The sequence below is a fragment of the Phyllostomus discolor genome, chromosome 10 (genome assembly GCF_004126475.2).
Source record: "Phyllostomus discolor isolate MPI-MPIP mPhyDis1 chromosome 10, mPhyDis1.pri.v3, whole genome shotgun sequence".
Lineage (NCBI taxonomy): Eukaryota > Metazoa > Chordata > Mammalia > Chiroptera > Phyllostomidae > Phyllostomus > Phyllostomus discolor.
The window spans coordinates 14,087,232-14,106,184 of record NC_040912.2 but is presented as its reverse complement, the minus strand read 5'-3'; the positions used below and the strand labels follow the sequence as shown (position 1 = coordinate 14,106,184).

General features: G+C 45.9%; 1 protein-coding gene across 3 annotated transcripts; it reads left to right on the top strand.

Moving 5' to 3' along the window:
- The first annotated feature begins 1,331 nt into the window (after nt 1-1,331).
- On the top strand, nt 1,332-8,920 carry NPY (neuropeptide Y). Of its 3 annotated transcripts, none has more exons than XM_036010498.1 (4): nt 1,332-1,450; nt 2,358-2,545; nt 6,491-6,571; nt 8,719-8,920. In XM_036010498.1, the coding sequence occupies exons 2-4, from the start codon at nt 2,358-2,360 to the stop codon at nt 8,741-8,743; spliced, it is 294 nt and encodes a 97-aa protein (XP_035866391.1). In that variant the 5' UTR covers nt 1,332-1,450; the 3' UTR covers nt 8,744-8,920. The 3 variants fall into 3 exon arrangements, with proteins under 3 accessions (XP_035866391.1, XP_035866390.1, XP_028381858.1); XM_036010497.1 differs by having other exon boundaries at nt 1,332-1,456; XM_028526057.2 differs by having other exon boundaries at nt 1,332-1,477.
- Nucleotides 8,921-18,953: the final 10,033 nt, after the last annotated feature.

The window sequence follows — 18,953 nt, the reverse complement described above, 5'->3', positions numbered from 1 at the left end:
TGTAAAAACAAGATGATTGAAAAGTGGACCGTGCTCTGCCCCTTATCAAGCAAGAAAGGGACTCTTAAGGTAAAAGGTGTTCTGTTCCACACCGAAGACTCTTCCAGATAAGCACCCCTGAGCAACGCTGAGAGCCGGATTTCTTTTCCCGGCATATGTTTGAGTAATGTGGGAGAAGCATTCAGCTAAGTGAAAGGGATGCTGGTCTTCAAAACCTCTAACACGCAACAGGATTGCTTGCGACATAGCCATTGATGTCTAAGTGAATTCTGTCAACACAGCACAGAAACAGAATGTCTCTGTTTAACAGAATCACTTGTCATTTTAACATCAGAATAATGTAGTAACTTAACTCTTTAACATCCTAATATGCACTTTTTTATTTAGAAAGATTCAGACTCCTAGGAGTGTTCAGGGAATTTAAAGATGTAGTCCACTACGTAAAATCCTGAACCTATAATAATCTTTTTCTTTTTCTTTTCTTTTTTTTTTTACCTGTTTTATTTCCATCACCAAGGGCAAGAGAAGTTGCTGTTCTTTTAAACTACTTGTCCCTTGGGACCGAAATTTTTTTCATTGGGATTTAAGGGCTTCTTGACCCTTGAAACGTGGCTCTTTCCCACCAAACCAAGGAAGTGAGTCTACCTACTATGTGCTGCCCCACTCAGGGTTTTCTCTCCACACTTTCAGGCTCTGCCTTTGGGACCTCTGGGGACATACTTGGGAAGGGCTGATGCATCTGCAAAACCAGCCAGAGAGAGGGGCCAAAGCCAGGGAACCCCTCCTCAGCCCCTGGGAGGAGAGAGGACCCGCTCACTTGGGACTCGGGGCAGGCGCCTCCCACCTGATTTAAGCGCAGGGAAATTTGTGCACCGAGTTGACTGCCCTGAAGTTGCGCAGGCGTTGTGCCTGGTGCGGTTGCTGCTTGGGTCCCAGAGATGCCCCACTAAGTAGAGAATTCAGGTACACCCTACCCTGGTGCCCAACGAGTTGGTGGTCCTGGTGACGGGTGACAAAGATGATCTGGGCTGCTTCCGTCCCTGGCTGGTGGGGGAAACGTGGTTTGGGCACTGCTGGAGGGCAGGCACTTGACTTTGGCGCTGTCCAGCGCTTTGGGAAGGCGCTGCCTTGCTCACCCAGAGCCAGGCCCCGCTCTCCGGGGACAGCGCCTGGGGTGGGAGAGTTGGGTGTGGGTGGTTCCCGCAGAGACACTCACTCGTGCTGCTGTAGTTCCAACCCCTCCCCCTCCCACACCCGGGCGGGAAGCGGAGGGTGGGAGTCACCAGAGCGTGACTGTCCAAGGCCCCTCCTGCTGCTGCAAGGAACCCCATAAAAGCCCTGTTGCAATCCTCTCCACACACGTCGTTCGCCGGCTCTCACCCTCGGGAGAGGCGCTCCGGACAGGACGGCAGAGCTCTCACCGCCAGCCACGCCCGCCACCGCCACCGCCACCGCCGCCACCACCACCACCACCACCGTGAGTTCTACTTCCCTCCGGGCTTGACCGGACCCAAGGGGGGCGTTGATGCTGGGGCCCCGTCTCACGCTCTGCGAAGCCCCGGGGCACTGGGCGGGTCGTGCGCTGCTCCCCAGCCCCATGCGCTCCAGCTGCTGCGAGCAACTAAATTCCACCGCCCCTCCTGGACCCCTTTGATCGTCCAGTCATCCTTCTCCCAGACCCTCCCGGCGGGGCGGTTCGCGGGGCTGCTCCTACCCTTCCCTGGAGGAAGGGTAGGAGCAGACGCCCCCCACCCCAGAGCCGCCGGCAGTGTCCCCCGGGTTCTCAGGCTGCCGGGAGGTCTCCCTCCAGGAGGAGTCCCTGGGGCTCCGACGCCGGGCGCGTCCAGCCTGGGATCAGACAGGGGACTGACGGGCCCGGGCAGCAGTTCCCCCCGCTCTCTCTCCCAAATCGCCCCCCGGAGTGGTCTCAGCAGGCAGCCCTCATCCACGCTCCTGCAGCCGCACAGACCGCAAGTGTCCGAGAAGAAACTTTCCTTCTCTGGCACGCATTCTGGGGAAGGCGGTAGGAAAGCGATGTTCCTCAAGCAGGCAGGAAGAAGGTCCAACTGGCGCCCCCCTCCCCCTCTCTGCGCCCCCCACTAAGCGACTCTGGGCCCTGTGACTTGGACCGAAGTTGCACGGAGTTTTCAGGTGGAGCAGAGCAGCCGGCCAGCGCAGACTGTGCCCGAAGCCCCCCGGTAGTGGGGGTGGGGGTGGGGGTGCCTGCCACGCTCTGCTCCTCTCTGGATCACTGGGTTGAGCACGGGTGCGGGGGTCCTCGGTGGTAGCAGGGGGACGGGCGGGCGTGTGTGCTTTAAACCGTCGAGCCCTCTCCCCTGTGCCTTTGGTGCCCTCAGATGCTGCGGAGCAAGCGACTGGGGCTGTCAGGACTGACCCTCGCCCTGTCCCTGCTCGTGTGCCTCGGCGCGCTGGCCGAGGCGTACCCCTCCAAACCCGAAAACCCGGGAGAGAACGCGTCTGCGGAGGACCTGGCCAGATACTACTCGGCGCTGCGACACTACATCAACCTCATCACCAGGCAGAGGTGGGTGGGCTTGGGGGGGGCCCGCTTCAGGAGCTCCTGCCTGGCCTGCTTACCCAGAGATCCTGGGGGTCTCAGAGGGGACGGGGGCTATTTCTTTTCCTTTATCCCGGGGCAGGACAGCATCGGGACTTACTCAGCTCCCAGGTGTGTTCGTGCAAGGCACTGAGTACTTTCCCGCTGCACCGACAGCAGAAAATCCGGGCGCAAAGACTCAAGTTCTCTGGGAGGTGTGGCTGGCGTCTCCTCCCACCCGTCCCTTTGTCTTTTTTGTCTTGAAGCAGTTGGGGGACTGTGTGGACGCTGGGATGGGGGAGTACCCCGTGAGAGGGGTCAGCAGCACTCCCAGGAAAGGGCTGCAGGGGAAACAGGGGGCAGGGGCTCTGTCCAGGGAAAACAACAACGAAAACCAAGGAGGAGGTGGCTGGGCTGCTAAGATGCTGCCAGACAGTGCGACCTGCTCAGAGCGAATGGAGTGACGGTGTTTGGGAAAGGACAAGTGGAGCTTTTTTCCTTCCAGTCCCAGACCTTTACTTGAAAACCCTGTCCCAAATAAATAGAGATTTAGCAGAAAACAGCGGATCTGAAAGGCAGAGTCTTTCCTGTTTCACAGCAGGCGAGTCCTGAAAAGGAAGTGCCCACTCAGTGCAGCGTTAGACAGGAACGTCCATCGGTCTAGTGACTCCAGGGTGAATCTAGAGATTACGTGGAATTCGCGAGATTGTAAGCCTCACCCTGAACCCACAGGAAGCGAAATGAAATTCCGCATTTTCATTCTCAAAATCAAATATTAAGCAAAAAAATCCAATTTAACGAATTTTATAAATAATAGAGGACTTAAAATTTGTTTCCAAAATTGGCTCATCTTAGTTCTAAATCGTTCAGTATCTTATTTTGATTCTTGAGAGCAAATGGCCTCAATAAGGTAAAAACAACCCTTTGAAAGCATTAATGTTATTTAACATGTTTAAATTGTGTTTTCTAAGGTGCTGTCTTTTGTTTTTACCATGTATTTACTGTTTACAAGACAGAGAGTGGTTGGAAACGATGCAAAGTGGGGAGAATTTCTATTTCTTAAATAAAGTTTCATTTTTTTAAATGTTTAATTGAAAAGCTCTTTAATAGTGAGTTTTTCAAAAAGTCTCAATTTACATAGAATTAAAAACACATGAGATGCCAAAATTAAAATAGTATTGGTGTATGGTCCTTAAAGCCTGATAATATTAATTTGTAAAAAACAACACTGTTTTATATCCTAATAGAGTCTCAGAAACTTATTTGCTGCTAATTCTTCTTATGCCAACTTACAGACCAAAGAACTTATTTTTGCAGAGTTGCTATAAAGCTCTACCATTACATGAGATAAAGCTTTCACATTTCAAAATGTTTTTCTAGGCACAATTTTGTTCAGTCTTGACCTCAAAGCTTTGGACTGAGTCTAGATATCTCCATCTGACAGACCATGAAAGTAAGAATAGTTCATGAAACCTTTTTAGGGGTGATGAAGTTGCAGCCCCCCTGCCCCTGCTGATTTTCCTGGGACGTTGTCAGCACCATCAGCAGTTAGTGTGGCCTCCAGCGTCTTGGATGAGGAAGAAACAAGGGAAAGGGACTTGAGTTCCATGGGAAGAGATTCAGGGTCAGTGGAAGTGTGTTAGTCCTGGAGCTGAGTTTTCCGTCTCGTCTTTGTGTAGATTCCTGCTTAGAAACCATCAGAGGTTTATGAGCTGCACCAATAATCTCCATTGTCTGTGTTATTTGCCTCCGCCCCAACACATGGCTCATATGCACATGTTGATGTTTTTGAAAATTCCAGTGTCATTTGTATGTTTGGCTTTGTCATAAATGTTCTCTTTCCTTGCTTTTTCAGCACAGTCCATGTTTTTAAGCTTATCCCCTGGTTCACTGCTTCTGCAAGCTACCTTGTTTTTTTCTAGAGCATGGATCTACCATATTTTGCTAGATCAGTGGTTCTCAACTCAGGCTGACTTTTTGCTCCCCAGGATATTTGGCAACGTCTGGAGACAGTTTTGGGTGTCACAACGAGGGGTGGTGTACTGGCATCTAATGGGTAGAGGCCAGGGGTGCTGCTAGCTGTCCCATTATGCCTAGGACAGCTCCCCACAACAAAGAATTATCCAGTCCCAAAATGGCCACAGTGCTGAGGTTGAGAAACCCAGTCCTAGATTAGTGACTGAATTTCCCATCCTGGTCATGCATTGGGACCCCCTGAGGAATTTATGAAAAGTAGACTGATGCTGGGCCGCACCCCCTAACCAGGTAAATCAGAACCTGGGGGTGAGGTGGGAGTGGGGCTTGGACTGCACACTGGTTTTAAAAGCCCTCCAGGTGACTCTAGCGTGCAGCCAGGTTGGGATGTGTTTTCCCCTACAGACTCTGTCTTTGCAAGTTAGAGCATCATAGAGAAAAAGGATACTCCAGAATAAATTAGAGAAGCACGAATAGTGAACACTGCTGTCCTGTGCAAATCCTGCTACTACAGATTCAGTTTCTTTACCTGGTGAATTGTAAAACTTTCGGCCAGGTCTTTCATTCCCTGGAGCATGATGACCATAAAGGAATTAAGGTTGCCCACGAGTTTTAAGATTAGTAAAATCAACTGATGGACGGAATAAGTAAGTGTAAGTGGCAGCCTGCAGTCTGATATCACAACTGCAGAAAACCTTTGAGGAGACCTTACAAATCATGGGGACGGGGAGTTTGCTTTGCTTTTTTTTTTTTTTTTTCTGTTGAGACCCAGGAAAGAAGCAATAATAGGAAAAATTTCCCGAAAATTTAGATTTAATTGTGCTTTGCAGGCAGTTAGAGTACACCCAGACAGCTTTGGTCCTGTTTTATCTCTTAGGTAATTACCTATTAGCTAATCAGTCCACGCCAGGCTGATTTTTCATTTGTGAGCAAAGTGGCTGCTGGTGTCCCATGCCTTTTTTGAAAAAGGGGAAATCAGCTCTTCAAAAAATACAACTTGTTGCTATGCACTTGTTGGACTCTTTAGCAGAGTGACGGAAGGAAAGATGGTGAGAGGGAAGGAGGGAGGTATGAATCCATGTACTCATTGACCTGGAGCGAGAAATGGACGCCATCCCGGCAGGAAAGCAGAGCCTGCATTCTCATATTGTCGATTCATATCCAAAAGCTGGAGAAAAAGACCAGAAACATTGTTATGGACCAGTGGGATTTCTTTATATTTACAGGGCAGATTAAAATCACAGCGTGAGAGAAGGCTTTTAGCTTATCGGCCCCGAACAAGTACAAATGGCATAGGCCCGGGGCCCTGCTGCTCTCTGTGAGGATGGGTGGGTATCGGCAGTGGTGACTCGCGCTTGTGCATCACTTTGTTGCTTTCGCAGCATCATGACTCACACCGACTTTTCACAAAGGCTCCGACGGAAGCATGGGGCGTAATTTTGTTTTTACAGATGAGAAAACTGAGAGTGAAAGACACAGGTGGGTCCAGAACTTCGGTCACTGACTGTTCCGCCTGAGGGATGTTTCTGAAATGCCTTCTGGTCTCTTTGTTAAGATTTAAACTGCTGCACGCCATCAGAACTATAGCTAATTAACTAATTATGGAAACGTTAAAATCACAGCTTTGGTGTGTTTTTATATCCTGTTACCTAGTTATATAAATATATCTACATATGTATTATTTGTGGTATAAAAATATAAGTATTTGGATTTTTGGTTGGGTTTAAATAATCTGTTATTTGAATATTTAACAAAATTATATATGTTTGATTTGAAATCATATTTATGTTTTTGGTAATGTATGCTTTCTATACCTAGATGCGTTGTCAGCAGACGACCAACTGAAAATAACTTTCAGGTGTCATACCTCAAACGGGAGACTGTCTTCTTTTTCCTAAAGATTTTTACGAATACTCCAAACTTGCTTTAAAGAACTTTTCCTTTTTTTATTGTTGTTAGATATGGAAAACGGTCCAGCCCTGAGACGCTGATTTCAGACCTCTTGATGCGAGAAAGCACGGAAAACATTCCCAGGACTAGGTACGAAGAAGCTCGCGTGAGGATGTTGCTGCAGAGCTCACGGTGCCGGGGGAGGGGAATCGGACAGGGCTGCCTGGGGCAGGAGGTGTTCCGGACCAGGTAGGATTCGGAGAGAAACGCGGGTGTGGAACGAGGTCGGGAGGGCCTCTCTTTTCACGTAGTCATGTGTGAATCTCTAAACTTCTCTGGGATGCTATTTCTACTGCAGATTTTGTGGTGCTCCGTGGAAAAGTTTAAATGTAAGTGACTTGGACCCCAGGAATTACTCTGTAGAATTTCTCCTGCGTTAGCACTGGGGAGCACACAGTGGCCCCCATCTTTCTGTTGAAACGGCTGGCCGCCCCACTGTGGCCGGGGTAACCTTTAGTTTTTTTACACACTGTATGGAGTGTGGGTACACCCTAGGGTGTGTCCCTCAGGAGTCTTTCTCCAGTCCCTCTGGTTTTACGTGAAACTGTAGATAAATTGGAGGGAGCTTGTTTATTTTTTAACATCTTTTAGTTCACCGATGTCATGCCGTAGTTTATTGTACTCCATGACTGAATGAACAAGGAATTATTCTTAGGGGCTTATCTGCAGCCTTGGGGCTTTCTTGGAGTGCAGACTGTTTTGGCAAGAGGTGCCCACCAGTATCTCGGGGCCAAGCATTGGGCCAGGATGCTCTGGTGCCTCCTGTACCAGGGGTTCCTCTGAAAAGAAGAAGCTTGGTCCTCAGTTCTCATAACTGTCTCGTTGGTCCCCTGCTGTCTCCTCTCCCTGCCAGTGAGGTCCCATGGCACGTGGTTCACCCATTGCTGTGGTAGCTTGCCTGCCTTAAACCCTGAACTTGACACGGCAAGAACCAAGGTCCCCAGAAGAGGTCACTGGAACACTGGCTCGGTGTGTGTGTGACTGCCGTGCCACTCTCATTGGGGTTCTCCTCAGCGATTAAATCAGATGACTGGCTTGTCACAGAAATGTATACCCGAAACCTATGTGACCCTATGAGCCAATGTCACCCCAATACATTTAATAAGATAAAAAATACGTAAGTAAAAAGTTAAAAAATAAAGCAGATGACCCGATGAGCCGTCCATCACCTTCTCTCCAACCCTCCCGCTGTTCTCTTGTGCCATGGGCAGCCGGGGCGAAGGTGAGACTCGGGAGGAGTCAGGCTGGTTTTCTCTGAGGGAAACAGCCACTGGGAGCAGAGTGGAACCCAGTGCTCTTGTTTCAGGAACAGCGCCGCCCCCCCCCCCCCCCCCCCCCCCCCCCCCCCGCCCCTCATCCCTGAGGGACCAGCCAGACTTAACAGCAAATGCAAGGGAAGCAGGAGGGACAAACACACAATACAATATACAGATGATATATTATAGAACTGTACACCTGAGACCTATATTTTATTAACCGATGCCACCCCAATAAATGTAATTAAAAATGCAAGGGAAGCAGATGGAAAATTCAAAAGGATTGTTTCTACATACTAACCAATACATGCTTTCTCATATTTTATGGACATGCTTATGCTGTTTGCTACAGTAAAAAGTTTAGGGAAGCTATGTCTACTTAGGGTAAGAAAAAGAACCATCCAGACCTACTTGCAGCCTCTCTGCTGTTGTTTGCTTTGTGGCCTGGAGTTGCATGGTTAGCACATGAAATAAAGTTAATCGCACGCTGATTGACAATCAAGTGCAGTTAGAAGGAAACAAAACTTGACAGGCTTGAAGTTGCCTGTGAATGCTATTTTATTAAAAGGGGGTCCTTATAGTCCAGTAAATAGCACAGCAAGCTTTGACAGGGAAACAAAGGAAGCATATTCAGAGTCCAGCAACAATAACTTTCTTGTTACAGTTTCGTGTGATTTGTGTAGTTTCGATCCTCAGAAATATTGCAGAGTTCTTTGGCTTCTTTGATAAATACAGAGCCTTTTAAATAGTCCCTCTGAGATCTGTCTGAGACTCCCGTTTCCACGAGTGAAAGCTGCTTTGCGCACTTTGCCACTGTCTCCTGCCCTGAAATTCTACATTGTCTCCTACTCGGAATGCTACCTGGGGCCTTTTCAACAGTTTCCCACCACCTTTCAGTTCAGAATGGGATGGCCCAGTCCTGCAACCCTCCCAGGAAGCTGGGAAGTTTCTCTTACATGCTGTGCTTCTTATGTTTGACAGGCTGGAAGACCCTTCTATGTGGTGATGGGAAATGAAAGTTGCTCTCCGGTCTTTGCCTACTTTTCAAGCCCTCTTTCCTTCTGTAAAACTCGAGTCTGCCTGTCCTCCTGATGCATGCAGCCACTGTACTCAGCTCTGCAGAGTTCCCCCTTGTCGTCACTGTATATATGTGCATTTCAATAAAGTAACATGCATTCAAAAGCGTGTGCTCCTCAATGAGAAATCTGCTGTTGTGACAGGGAGAATTATGTTAGTTATTCATGAAATCACAGTCTCCCTCCAGTAGCGGGTTCAAGGCTTGCTTCACCCATGTTAAAGTGGTGGCTGCCTGGCTGGGTGGCTCAGCTGGTTGGAGCATCGTCCAGTGTGCTGACAGTTCACAGGTTTGATTTCTGGTCAGGGCATGCACCTAGGTGGCAGGTTCCATCCCCTGCTGGGGCACATAGGGGAGGCAACGGATCTGTGTTTCTCTCACACTGATGTTTCTCTCTCTCTCTGTCCCTCTCTCTCCCCCCTCCCTCCCTCCCCCATTCTCCTCTCTCTAAAATCAATGAAGATATTCTTAGGTAAGGATTTTTTTTAAAAAGTGGCTATGGAAGATGTAAAGATATAATTATTTATGATGACCAAGACAGCTCTGTGTGTGCGTGTATGTGTAACAACAGAAGGATTTGGAAACGTTGAGCGGGGGCATGCTGATTCGGAATAATTTGATGAATTTTCCCTCCCCTTCACAGGGACTCCTTGTTAACCTCATTAGCCTTGGCTGTCAGCAGAAAGGATTGCTGCCTAACAGAACTTTCTGCAACATGTTCTACATTTCCCTTGTTTAATACGGCAGCCATTAGCCACATGTAGCTTTTGAGCACTTGAATGTAGCTAGTGCGAGTAAGGAGCTGAATTTTAAATGATAGTGCATTTTAGTTTAAATCGCCACATGTTTCCAGCAGTTACCGTATCAGGCAGTTCAGGTGTATACAGCTCCTTAGGCCAGTACTGTTACAATTCGAGTCCTAAGCAGAAATACACTGAGTAGGGTGATTGTCTTTTCACCCAACATGCAGTATATTAATCAGCTTGGCTGATGGTTATTAAACCCCTCCTTCATGTACCCACTTGCACGGGCTTAGTTTAAAATGAACGTTATTAGATACTTACTTGTAATTTCTAAATCAAAGAAAATGGGTGTCATCCTATATCTGTACTTTGTACTACACTGTGAAAATATGCACACATGTTTTTATGTGAGGTCTTGAAACTGCTTACAAACACCCCAGGTTCATCGGGACTTAGGACCCTCGCAGTATGGGAAATGCCCTCTATACAAAACACTCTCGTGTTTCTTCAGCCAGTGGGGTCAACGTCACTGCAAAGCACAGTTTCCTTCAATGAAACTAAGATGACACTGTTCTGTAATTTTCCTAAATTTCTCCTTATTTTTGTTTCTTTGCACTTTAGGATAAATACCAATACGTAAGAGAAACATTTTTTAAAAGCTTAAAATGTTTAGTGAGTCATAATTTATTATCACACAACATCAAACTTCTTTATTAACCTAGTATATTAGAGCTTTTCTTTATTGAAGTTTAGTATTATGCAAAGAACGGCGACTTAAAGATTTGTTTGGAAGCGGAAGTAAGCTAAAGCATTCATCACCATAAACAGAACTCTTGGTTACACGGAATAGAGCAAATAGGAATAATGTATATGACCACTGAAAGATGATCTGGGAATTTTGTTTTAAACAAAACATTAAAAGTCTTATCCCACCAAATCTAAATGCCTGAAAGGCTGAATATTCAACAGGCTACAATTTACCTGTACCTCAGGCCCTGATCCTCATCTGCTCCCCTCATCGCACCAGAAGGATGACTAAACTTCCACACCATGCACGCTCTGTGCGCTGACTCGGTGGCTCCAGGTTCTCTGACCCTCATGTTCTCTGTCCTGAGTTCTCACTCGTGATACGGGAATAATAGATCCTGCCCAACCCTCCACCTAAGTCTACTAGCATTGAAATTCAAGTTTAGATATCGTTACACGTAAGAAAGAGTAGGGGAGGGGCATGGATAAGGATGGAGTGTTTGATGATGTGTGTTGGAGCATACATTCCTTCCTGCAGATTGAATGTGTCCTTCCAGATCTGTATGTTGCAGCCCTGACCCCCACTGTGATGGTATTTTGGAGTGGGCTCTTTGGGGGTGGTTAGGTCATGAGCTCACGTGAAAGGGATTAATGCTCTCATAAAAAGGGACCCCAGAGAGCTCCCTTGTCCCCGTTATCGCATAGGACACAGTGAGAAGATGGGTGTCCGTGAACCAGGAAGCAGGCTCTTAGCAGGTACTGAAACTGCTGGTGACGTCATCTGGGACTTCAGCCTCCAGGGCCGTGAGCACTATCAGCAATTGACTATCAGCAATACTTTTCTGTTGTGAAGTTGCCCATAGGCGGTAGTTTGACACCGTAGCCCAAATGGACTAAGACATCCCTGATAAAGAAGAATTAGCTTTAAGGAATACAATAATGATAAACTTTTTAAAATGGCACAACTACATTCCAAGAGATCCCCTGGTAGTATTTCTCAAACATTTTCAGCCTGTTGACCCTGCTTGGGACAGATGTAAAGGCACTGGATCACCCACCTGTCATTGCAAACAGTAATCCTCACTTGAGAGACAGAACAGCTCAGCATCTGTTAGTGAGATGCCTGGTGCAATGCAATCATTGTCAAGTAAATCTATAAGCACTATGAAGCTCTCCTCTAATCCAAACTTGATTCTACATCCTAAGAAGAATAAATTGTCCATCAGTTTTTGGCAGATGTCATTATATTTTTATTTTGATCCTTACAATCCATGACACACTCAAGTGGCTAATTATTCCCCCTGTTTTTACAGATACGGAAACTAAGTGGTTTGCCCAGCTCATTCAAGTTGGTGGGGGGAGGGGGGGCGGGCCGGGCAGCAGCTCCTTGCTTGCAGACTCTGCCCTGCCTGATGATGTCCCACAGAAGTATGTCCAGACCAGGTCACATACAGTCTGGTTAAGGCTGTAACTTTGGCACACTTAAAACAATCAGAGAATGAGAAAGTACTAAATTGTGTGAAAACATTTAGGAAAAAAAATGAGCGTGGGCAGAACTAGCTTGAAAGGGCTTCATTCAGAACGTGAATATTGAGCTGGGACAGAGGACGTCCTGTGTGAGGTGACCAGCTGAGGGGAACACAGGTAGGACAGCCACAGCTTGTGCAGGAAATGTCCAGCTGTCTGCCTGACAGGACCAGAGGCAGAGTAGCCTGGGGTTGGGCTGACGAAGGAGGTTCGAGAATGGCCAAACTCACCCATTCATCCACGCATTCACGTAATGTCTTTGGAGCACCTAATGTGTATTGGACATTGTACTAAGCACTGGGGATGTAAAGACCGGTGATAGTTTCTCAGGCAATTTGCCATCTAATGAGGGAGACAGATAATTACAGCGCATTATTAGATGTGTTAAGATGAGAGCATTGGAGATTTGGGATACAGTTAGAGTCTTCCTTTTCACTCCTCATCCTTCCCGTTGCAGTTTCCTGACAAAGGAGCTGTAGGGATGAGAATCAGTTGCCAAATGGGGAATGAAATGCCAGATGGGCAAGATTCCAAGAAGGCCAAATTGAGGGCTGCCCTAAGCTGAGTCAGGGCACCCTACTGGGGCCCAAGATTCTAAAATACCTCCCTGCCCCCATATCAAATCTCAGCGTCCTGAGGGTGAGTGACAGGCGTTAGTGAGTTGGGTGGGGCAGTCTCCCAAATCCACTTACCCAAACAGTCACGCGGAGAGGAAGAGCCCACCCACACACGCAGCAGCAGATGGAAGGAGAGAATAGGCACTCGTGAGTGCACGCTGCCTTCTGACACGGTGTCCCTGCCCACAGTGCAGTGTGCTCTCGGGAAACAATCAGAGTAGCAGCTGCCCACCCATGCAGATGGAGCCAGGAAACAGAGGAAGGGGCCAGCGCCTCCAAGGGCCACGGCTACTGCTTAGGCTGTTGCTTCCTGTTGCAGGGTTGGAGATAGCTTTCCCCTAACCAGAAGTCCACGTGAGGTGTTCCAGGGTCCAGGAGGGGCACCCGCTCCAGGCTGGGGAGAGTGGAGGAGGCAGACCACACTTCCTGGCACTGATGAGGCTTGAAGGAGGACCGCCAGTGGCCAGAGGAAGACTGTGAGGTGGCGGGTGGAGGACGTGCAGGTAGGGGAGACCATGACATATCTGGAGTGTTTTAAAAGTAATTTGCGATTCCTCTACTCTGAATTTGACCGTATGGTGGGCCTGGACCCCTGGGTTACTATTCTAAAGGGAAAACCCCACTAGGTATGAAATCAAGTCCTCTAGCCAGCCTCACCTCTTTTCTCCCGGCCGTTCGTTCCTTCTCCCCCCACCACCTCCAGTCCCCCTTGCTCTTCTTAGGGACCTGGCTCCTGGGGCAGACCAACACCTTCACCTTGAATAGGGTTCTCCATTCAGCGAAATCAGGGCCAGACTTCTCAGCCTGAGATCTCTTAAACATGATCTTATGGACAAATGTACAAGTTCAGAGAATAATGTTCTAAGGTCAGTTCTACTCCCTAGTTCAGAAAAAAAGGGGACTCACTATTTCTTTTGCAATATTTGCGCTTCCTGTATATCTTCCAGCCTCTTTCCCCGTCTGCATAAGGGTCAGGACAGAGGGGCAGGTACAAAGAGAAGGGAAGATTGGTACTGCTTTGGGACTTCCACACTGGTCCAGTGCTGCCCGCTAAGTGAAGTGAGGACGGCTGATGCCCCTGTCCAAGGCCACACCCATGTGCAGACTCTGTGGCCCTTCTGATGACAGGAAGGTAAATGTGATGACAGTTAATGGCCCCCTTCTTTCTAATACACAGGCATTATGCTTATATGGTTACTCATTACTATGTAAGCAAGAGAAAATGTTTTTTCTTCTTCATGCAGAACATTGGAATCAGTTACAATGTCATCAGAACTAAACAAATACGCCCTTTTCCATCGTAAAGGAAAACAGCCTTTTGAATAAGATGTTTCGGTGGAATATTCTTTCATTGCGGTTCACGGTAGGAGCTTTATGATGTTGTCACAACTAAATGATTGCCTTTTCTTCTGCCTATTAAAAAATTAGCACAGTGTGAAATCACACAGAATCTTTTTCTCTTTTTGAAATCCGAGTGGGATAACATAATTAATCGAATGTGTCATCTGGGCTCATTTTTTAGTGTGCTAAGTAATAGCTATCAATTTAAACTTATTTTAATGCTTCAGGGTTGAAACTCTTGGTGACTCTGGAAACATGGGGATTGTGTGGGATGATGCCTGCCTTGTAGCCTGGCACATAGTAGGTGCTCAGTGAGAGCCAGTTCAGCTGGGAGTTGAATGTGATGACAGAGAGTGATCCCAGAGGACTCAGAACAAATGCAGTGTTTGGTGAACAACCTCAAAGGATTCTTTATGATCCTTCCAGGAAGCACGGGCACCATTTTTGACAAAGCTACAGGAGTTTGTTTAAGGTTCTTGGAGCCCTCCAAGTTATTGGTTGAGTAGAGTGTTCTTTCCCAGATCTCAGAAGTTTCTTTCACTTTAAATTACCTTTGGTATGCAGGGCATCAAGAATTTTTTTTTCAACCTTGAATATTGTGGTACCCAAATTTTCAGAAGTACCTTTTGGGTCACTAATAATTTTTGCCTGGCTTTAAGTGTAATGATCATTTTGGAGTTCTTGCAAATTGTTACTGGTTACATTGCTAATGTATTGCCATATTACTAGAATGTCATATTAGCATTATTACCCATATTACTAATGTATTGACTCTCATTTGGATCTTCTAACTGTTTTTGTCCCTAGGCAAATTATTTAGACATATAAAGAATTTTTAAATAAACTGTTTTATTTAGAAGCCACAGATTCCTTTAATTTCCAATGTAGTCCTGATTTTAAGATTCTTTGTTTTCCAAGAAATTAAGTTTGAAACTTGAGTTGTTCAGTGTATTGACTTGACTGCTATACTATGGTATTATGAGGGAAATTAAAGTCAAAATGCAAACCTTTTAGCAGAATATCAATATCACATTTTACCATTTCTTCTCACACGGCAACAACTTACTATGTGAATATTATCTACTGAGAGAGCAGCATCATTCAAATGAGTTTTCAATTAAAGTTTGCCTGGAATCATTTGAGTTGTATTTATTCTGATTCCTCCATCTTTTTGATCACTGCCAAATCTGTTCAAATCACAGCAACCTACTAAATTAACCAGTCTGTGAATTTTAATGTAAGAATAAGCAATGTTGGCAGAGCATATTTAATACAGTCATTCTTCCTAACAGACTGAATTATTGACCAAGTTAAAATGGAGCCAGCTCCTCTCTGATGAGTTTCGAGTCCCAAGGATGTTATCAATTCCTGAAACATTCATTGAACAGTCTCTCTGTGACAGGTACGCTGCTCAGTTCTGAGAGCGATATAAAGATAAGTGAGGCAGTTTCTCTGCTCTTAAAGACCTAACAATTTATGAAGGAGATAGACACATGCTTAAGTGACTATAACACCAGGCAGATGACGACTGAGATTTAAATAGACGCATAAAGTAATTGCCACGGAAGAACAGGGGAGGCTGAGATCATTTCCGCTCGTGGGCATAGGGAGCAGGGAATACCGTTTGAAATGTACCTTGGTGAATGGCAAGAGTTCAATAGGCTGCTCTCTTGTGGATCTCAAGGTCATTATGAACTAGGTTATAGCCCTAGAAAAAAAGGCGTGCAGGTGCCTAAGCAAGTTCCAGCTGGGATGCTGAGATGGTTGTCTGGGGAGTGGTGACTGGCCATGTGTCTGAGAGTGAGCACGGCATCTCCCCTCAGAGGGACCATCCGTTAGGTTGAAGACCCTGGGAGTTGGGATGCAAAAGCAGACCATGAAGCGGGTAGGGTGGCTGATGCCTTCACCATGAAAACGAGGGACTCATTTTGGGTGACAATGTGAGAAGAGTAAGTACACAAAGCTAAATGTACCGTTTTTGAAAGAAGTGATGTTCCAGGCCTAGGCTGCATTGGGGCCTAAGCGACCGAGTATAACAGGGAAGGGAGACTTCCCTCCCCCACACAGGCCCCAGGGTAGCTTCAGCCTGGGGACTCGGTCAACTGCCAGAGGTCACGGGCTGTGGCCAGCAGTCAGCAGGAAAACGGTGGCACCCGGCAGTGCAGGCTTCTCACGAAGGGCTCCAGCAGCAGTGACTGATGCACTACTTATCCAGGTAGGTAAGTTTTGGGGTGCTGGCCTGGTAGGGTGCTCAAACATTCTGGTTTCCCCAAGACTTTCCAAGGTTTAACGCTGAAAGTCCTGCACCCTGGGAAACGCTTCGGTCCCAGGCAAGCCAGGACAGTTAGCCACCCTGCTTGGGAAACAGACCACTATGCACGATCTCGTTTTAAGGGAAAATACAGGGGTGGGCAAAAGTAGGTTTACAATTGTGAGTACGCAAAACAGTTTATTCTCGTATTATTATATATTAGTTATTGTATTATTGATTTGTATTAAAACTGTAAACCTGCTTTTGTCCACCCTGTACACTCTGAGTGCCCGACTACGCACACCAACCCTCAGCATTCACACGGCTGCAAAGAATGTTCAACCGCATGCTACCTTGCTAATTGGCCTTCCAGTAGTACACCGTTCTCTTCGGATAATTGTAAAAAGTAATTTTAAAACATTCCCATGATAGAAAAACATCAGCTGTGAAGACATTAAGAATTTCTTATAATTTCTAGACCAGCTGCTTTTATATTCTAACATAAATACATTGGTTCTGTGAATGCATTAATATTTAATTTCATGGATAATTAGCTCTTTATAAGAAAAAGGATTTCAAGTTGAAATCCTAAATAGCTATTTCCCTTTTAAAGTTATGTTTTGCAGGTTTTGCGCTTTTTTTTTGTAGTTAAAAAATAGGGTATGAGGGAGCTTACATTTGCTGAGGAGCTAGTATAAAGTAGTCTCTTATTTAGCTTAATTCTTTTAATCCTTGTACAAACTGTGAGAGGCAGGTCGGCATTGCCGGCCACATTTTACAGAGGAGGAAACTGAGGCACAAGGAGGTGAAATGAAACCAGGTGACAACGTGGGTAAGTGGTAGAGCTGGAACTCCAACCGAGGCTGGGTGGACTGCACTGCCCATGTTCTTTGTGTTACGTCTGCTTACCTGTGGGGATTTACATCACTGTGCTTCTCTCGGTAGAATTCTAACCCACTGTTTCCGTATATGTAATCACTGTGGTCACAAGGGGCAGGCAGCGCGGGGCAGTGCTAAAATAGACTGTTGTCAGAAGAGACTTCTTTTATTAGTATGCAGTGAACCCCCGCCCCAATTCTAAAAGTGTATTTTGCCTCAAAGTCTAGTGTGTTTAGTATTACTGCAGCTCCACTAGCTTTTTTTAACCTATCTTCTTTCATCCATTTGCGTTCAACTCTTCTGAGTCATTAAGTTCTAGTTGTATCTCTTGTAACAAAATACAGTTGATTTACAAATGTAAATAGTAAGCTCTTATTAACTAGCGTGTTTAGACTCTAGTTGATCCTTGAACAATATGGGTTTGAACTGTGGTTGATCCACTTGTACACAGTTTTTTTTTTCAATGAGTATACAGTCAGTCCTCTGAGTCCCTGGCTTTCACATTTGTAAATCCAACCAACCATGGATAAAAATAGCATTTTTGATTTGAGGTTAGGAACCTGTGGTTGCTGAGGGCTGATCGATGCCTTACTCAATGCCATTTTATTTTATTTATTTTTAAAGAGATTTTATTTATTTATTTTTAGACGGAGAGAGAGGGAGGGAGAGAGAGGGAGGGAACAACAATGTGTGGTTGCTTCTCCTGTGCCTCCTGCTGGGGACCTGGCCCACAACCCAGGCATGTGTCCTGACTGGTGACCCTTTGGTTCGCAGGCCAGCACTCAATCCACTGAGCCACACAAGCCAGGGCCAACATTTTATATTTTATATAAGGGACTTGAACATCCATGATTTTTAAAATAGCTTTGAATTAAAAAAAATTTTTTTAAATATATTTTATTGGTTATGCTATTACAGTTGTCCCATTTTTTTCCCTTTTATTCTCCTCTGCCCTGTACCCCTCCTCTCACTGTCATTCCCCGCCCCCCCTTAGTTCATGTCCATGGGTCATACATATAAGTTCTTTGGCTTCTCCATTTTCCATATTATTCTTAACCTCCTCCTGCTTATTTTGTACATACCATTTGTGCTTCTTATTCCTTGTGACTTTTCTCCCATTCTCTCCCCTCCCTGCTGATAACCCTCCATGTAATCTCCATTTCTGTGAATCTGTTTCTGTTCTAGTTGTTTGCTTAGTTTTTTGTTTTTTTTTTTTTAGGTTTGGTCATTGATAGTTGTGAGTTTGTTGTCATTTTACTGTTCACATTTTTTATCTTCTTCTTTTTCTAAGTCCCTTTAGCATTTCATATAATAAGGGCTTGGTGATGATGAACTCCCTTAACTTGACCTTATGTGGGAAGTACTCTATCTGCCCTTCCATGCTAAATGATGGCTTTGCTGGATAGAGTAATCTTGGATGTAGGTCTTTGCCTTCCATGACTTGGAACATTTCTTTCCAGCCCCTTCTTGCCTGCAGGGTTCCTTTTGAGAAATCAGCTGATACTCTTATGGGAACTCCTTTGTAGTTAATTGTCTCCTTTTCTCTTGCTGCTTTTAAGATTCTCTCCTTATCTCTCACCTTGGGTAATGTAATTATGATGTGCCTTGGTCTGTGTTTCTTTGGGTCCAACTTCTTTGGGACTTTCTGCGCTTCCTGGACCTCCTAGAAGTCTATTTCCTTTGCAAGATTGGGGAACTTCTCCTTCACTATGTTTTCAAATAAGTTTTCAGTTTCTTGCTCTTCCTTTTCTCCTTCTGGCACCTGTATGGTTTGGGTTGGAACATTTAAAGTTGTCCTGGAGGTTCCTAAGCGTCTTCTGATTTTTTTGAATTCTTATTTCTTCATTCTGTTCTGGTCGAATGTTGATTTCCTTCTTCTCCAAACGATTGATTTGAGTCCCAGTTTCCTTTCCTTCACTGTTGGTTTCCTGTACATTTTCTTTTATTTCACTTTGCATAGCACTCACTTTTTCCTCTATTTTGCGACCATACTCAGTCATTTCTGTGAGCAGCCTGATTACCAGTGTTTTGAACTC